General features: G+C 40.3%; 2 protein-coding genes across 4 annotated transcripts in view; both read left to right on the top strand.

Moving 5' to 3' along the window:
* LOC138028453 (uncharacterized) overlaps window positions 1–5,000 on the top strand; it is a 54,705-nt gene that overhangs the window by 47,451 nt on the left and 2,254 nt on the right. The window lies entirely within an intron of this gene.
* LOC138028477 (uncharacterized) overlaps window positions 1,565–5,000 on the top strand; it is a 4,268-nt gene continuing 832 nt past the window's right edge. Inside the window, exons 1-3 of the mRNA XM_068876030.1 lie at window positions 1,565–1,963; window positions 3,608–4,185; window positions 4,695–4,961. Coding sequence (XP_068732131.1) covers window positions 1,675–1,963; window positions 3,608–4,140 — 822 coding nt within the window. The 5' untranslated portion in view covers window positions 1,565–1,674 and the 3' untranslated portion in view covers window positions 4,141–4,185; window positions 4,695–4,961. The remainder of the gene's footprint in view (window positions 1,964–3,607; window positions 4,186–4,694; window positions 4,962–5,000) is intronic.

Raw genomic sequence — 5,000 nt, 5'->3', positions numbered from 1 at the left:
GTGGAGAGGATGGCTGTGAGGGGAGGTTGGAGGCCATTAAATTCAGGACTAATTTGTGAAATTGTTAGTTCAGTTGGTCAGGGAAATTTTACATTTGTCAGGGAAAAGTCAGGGAAAAGTCAGGGAATTTCAAACACCTATGGCTGTGGCAACCATGTTATAGAGAAAGCACGATTCTGACGACTTTAACCTTACTCATTTTATGTCATGTTTTGCAGAGAAAGTCGGGAAAACGCACCAAAAATCGTGCCGTACGTAAAGAGCCATCGTTTTTGCCAATGAATCCTTTTGTTTTTGAACTTGTTTTGGTATCGTGATAGCGAGAGAGAGCGTCAACATAAGCCTGTGCATACTGCCACTTCATCAACGCTATATCCTAAGAACTCTTTCATCCAAATAGCTCGCCACAGTAGGTCTTCACTGAACGGTCGTGGCATCTTCGATTCTGGGCGTTCTGTACAAGTTGAATATGTATTTCCCATACTACCTTTCGGCATTGTCGCGAACGCTCTTACGCTTCTGTTGGACAACCTTTCCCGAAACAGCTGTATAATTAGTAGCAGCTGCTTGGCTGCCTATTCGGAGAATTTTCCTCTTTTTTGGCCGGGTGATTGGCGTCGCCAGTCTACTGATGACCGTGAATAAAATCAATTCAATAATTTAGCATTCTTGCATTAATAATTGTTTCATTCGTCTTGTATTTCTCGAACCAGAGCAGGTTTTCAACAATAATAAAATGTGGTCTAGTCTTAAGTTACATTTTGACTACATATTCAGTTCAAAGGCGGAAGAATGTGGCTTTTTTTTCAAATATATTTATGATCGAAAACTTTATTTAAAAATCTTGGTAAGAAATAAAGATCTCGTTAACATTTCCTTTCCAAGAAAAGAAAGGAACAAGGAAACTTAGTCATGCTGGTTAATGAAAAAAGACCTTAAATACCAGCTCATGTGGGATCAGAAATGAAAAATTGAGGTTTCTTTGACATCAAGACCATTGTAATACCAAGCCGCAAAGTAACATAACTTACTTTTCGGTTTGGGTACCTTACTACCGGCAGGAATACAATCTTTCCAGCGCCCAGTCGAATGTGTATATCACTAGCTTTCCCGGCCACCATATTTTGGGCAAAATCAGCTCGCTTCGAGCGCCTTCCTTATAATAAGAGTAGAGGAAATTATCATTTCGTTTTATTCAACTTACCCCCATAGTAAGGGTTACGCTCCTCGCGTCAAGAAAGAAAAAGGGAATGCAAAATACACTCCTTTTTAGCTGAGGACACTAGATTACGTCCTGAAAATTTCCCCGATTTTCATCACGTAATTATAATGGCAATTTATTTGAAGAGTTCAACTTTCAATCATTATAGCTTTCACTGCTAGTTTATTTATTTTCCTTTGTGTCTTTTTTTGTGAATCACACATCAAAGTCTTTTCGAGGAGATTGAAAATTGTCAATCGCGTGACAACTTTGGAGTTGCGTGACTGTCAAAAAGTTTTTGAAAATCCAATAATGACAGGTTTTTCCGGGAAATTTTGCGTCGTTGGTCAGATCGATCAGATGGAACGATAAACAATTCGAGGAAACGAGTGAGTGCATTCCTCATCCAACTTTTCAGGGAAGCATTTTCGTACTTACATAAACGGTTAAAAGCGTTGTCGTTGAGAAAAAAAATGATGTCGAAAGTGCAAACCATCCATCTCTTCAATTGCGACCAAACCTACAAGTTTGATGCCGTTGAAGAATGGCTGGAAAGAGAGAAAATGACACAAGGATTCTCTGTTCAACAACATTACTTTCCTCTTTCAAAGATGGCTGAGATGAGCGAAGAAACCATTCCAAGGCTAAATATTGATTTAGCAGTGTTTGTCGTCCCTGCTTATGAATCGCGTTTGCCTATCAACCAAGAAAGCGCCGGTCTCGGATACGCCAAGATCTATCGAGCTTTACTGCAGAAAACAGGTAACGGCAAGCATATTGTATGAATCAAATATACACATTACGTTTACAGACCAATTACGTCCTTGAAAGTTACTTGTACTTTTATTCTTTATGAGAAGACAAAACGTAATAAGCCTCTTGCATGGTGCCGTCATTTTACGATCGACACCAGAACTGATGCAAATGCTTGGCCTAAATGGGTCAGTATAAAACGAGGACTGCTGACCAGGTATAAGACGTGGACCAGGTATGAAACAAGGACTGAGTTTTAGAAAACGGAGTATAGAACAAACTAGGTTTGTACTGGCCCAGATACAGATTTTAGAAAAGGCCTTGAGTACTCTTAAATCTGGTTTCCTTATGATCTGCGATGCCTGCGATCAGGCCAATTTTTAGCTTCGCCCACATGCTCTCTTTTCCCTACATCTCCAGAATATTCACACGGAAGAGGTCTCTTAGTTTTCTCCGACCATGTTTCACCAAAGTAGATATTTTGCATAGTCATGCATGCTCACGGCCCTAAAGCTAAATTTCTTGGAATGCTGTTCCGCATTTGAAAATCCACTATTCAACGTGTTTTGCTTGAATGAAGGAAGGGGCAAACATATACATTTTTGTAAGTTAAGTGCGTTGTTTTACTATGTTTATCACCGCTGCTTGTGTTGTGTTCCTTACGAAGCTTCTTGCGATGTTTTCTAGTATTCTTCACTTTTGCGAGCATAGAGGAAATGCCAGTTTTTGGTGACGAGAATGGCATTTTGCACCTTGCGGGATTCCTGTGAACAACTTGGAACGTATAGATCGTTTTCACTGTCACGCAATAAAAAAATAAATCGAAAACCATCCAGTGGAGAAAGTCAAGAATTCGCGATGTTGTAGAGGATAAATGAAGAAGACACTTCTCCAAGTTTTAGGCCTGTGCGTTTCCCCAAACTTCAGATATTCGTCGAAATGTTTCGCAGAAATTTACAGAGCCCAGTATGAAAACGCCATGTTTGTGCACATCTGTGGTGCACCAATATGGCGGCCGGAAAATAGTGTCAACATCTGTTACTTACTTTGGCTATCTAGGCGAGTGATCATCTGTACTGAACAGACAGCTATTTACCTAAGCACTTTTCCTAATGCTTTAAATTCTAAAAAGGCTCAAAACCATGAGGTAAATATATATTTCTCAATAAACTCGATCGTCGCCTCGTGTCACGCACCGCTATAACTCAGAAATTCAAAATGCTCTGGTTTCCAAACGAAGCACGCTATTGAGCTTTAAAATTGCAAATGGATACAAATTTACCGCCTCTTATGCCTGATGAGGATAAAAACTTTCGTGGCTCTTTAGTTTTGGATTTTAGAAAATGATGACGTCACGTGAAAACGATCTATTGTAGCACGCTTACTATCTTGAAGAATATTCACCAATTTCAGTCATAATGTTAGAAAGCAATGACCCACTAATAAGCGGGCTCTTCTGTTCTCAGTCGTCACAGCGAGAATCATTCTTGAGTCTGGGTAAAGGACTGCAGATTCTCACACCGATTTAAGCCGTCCCACCTCTTCCCTCAGGTCGTCAAAACGTAAGCCACAAACAACAGTCCATCTCATGACTGAGATCACCCGGAAGATTTTTGAAACTAAATTTAATTTTTTTCACTCTCGTCCTTGAAGGAGATAATGTCATAATCGTGATTGGCGGAGATGACAACTACAAAGACGAAGATGAGGAAAACGAACAGTTCATTTCCCGTTGGGCGAGAAGGAAAGTATCTTCACAGTTTAACGATGAATATATGGATGGACGAAAAGGCTTCATTCTCTCTTGGAACGAAAAACACAGGGAAATTCACGAGGAAGCACTGCGCCATTTCTTGGATCCAAGCAAAAGAGGAACAAAGTTTGAATACAAGCCAAAGCGAAAGCTTCCACCAAGACCTGAAACGGCGTCGGCAGATCCAGCACAACAGTCCAGGCGTGGTAGTTTTTCACCAGAGAGGTCCAGTGTAAAAGGAGCAAACAGCCATACTCCGGAAACCAAGCATCCTTCACGATCTGTTAAGGAGGCTTCCGACCCATTACATCAATCAAGGCATCACAGTTCCTCAGCAGCAGAACCCAGCCATGTCAGGGACTCACACAAACCAGAGGGACGCTTGAGAGACGAAGCGTCTCTCCTTTGCAAAACGATGGAAACACACAAGTAGAGGTTTCTTCGTCAGGCTCTGAAGGAACTCAGAAACAGTTAATTGGTGAGAGGGACTTTCACTTTGTCATAGTTTTGTTTCCTTTCATATCTCATATTCAATATTCTTTCATGAGTTATCCTGCCCGAACCAAGAAGCCAGAACTTTGTCACTTAATATATATGTTGAAACTAGGAGAAGTAAATGATCAGAAATGGAACTACATTTTTATCAGTCAAAGGACTGTATCATCAGAGGTCAAACAAAATAGTAACAACAAAGATCTTTCAAAGCCTCCAAATAGGACAGGACTCGAGTGATTTAAATCTTTGCAATTGGTAACAGTCCATGAGCCTCAAAATCGAAATGGAACATGAAATTCAGACCAATGGTCATTGACGGCTTTGCAATATAAACCATATAAATTGCTGTATGTAGCCAGAATTACAACGTTTCACTTGCATCATCAAGACGCACGTGATAGTGTAACACTGTGCAATAAATTAATATTTATTTTTTTCTACTGAAGAGGCAACATACAATGATCATATTACTGACTTCATTTGAATTTGTAGACTTGGCTGTTTTTGGCTGCAATGTCTTGGAAAACTCCATGCAAGTTGTCAAGGAAGTACTTGGTCGGCTTCGTTCTCAACTTCATATTTCCTCGCAAATTATTGAAAACTATTCACCCGTAAAAGTTAGGTCATGCTTGGAAGAGAGAGCTGCCAGAATTTGCGTGTTATTGGTGGATGCCGAGACAGTCTCTGACGCCTACCGCAATTTACCAGAACGAAGAGTGGAATATGAAGATCTTCTCAAAACAGCAGTAGACACTGTCGGTAAGAGTGTCGTATTTCTTTGGGTGTGTTTGATTGACC

Source organism: Montipora capricornis, chromosome 13 (assembly GCF_036669925.1).
Source record: "Montipora capricornis isolate CH-2021 chromosome 13, ASM3666992v2, whole genome shotgun sequence".
NCBI lineage: Eukaryota > Metazoa > Cnidaria > Anthozoa > Scleractinia > Acroporidae > Montipora > Montipora capricornis.
This window is presented reverse-complemented; position numbering and strand designations above follow the sequence as displayed.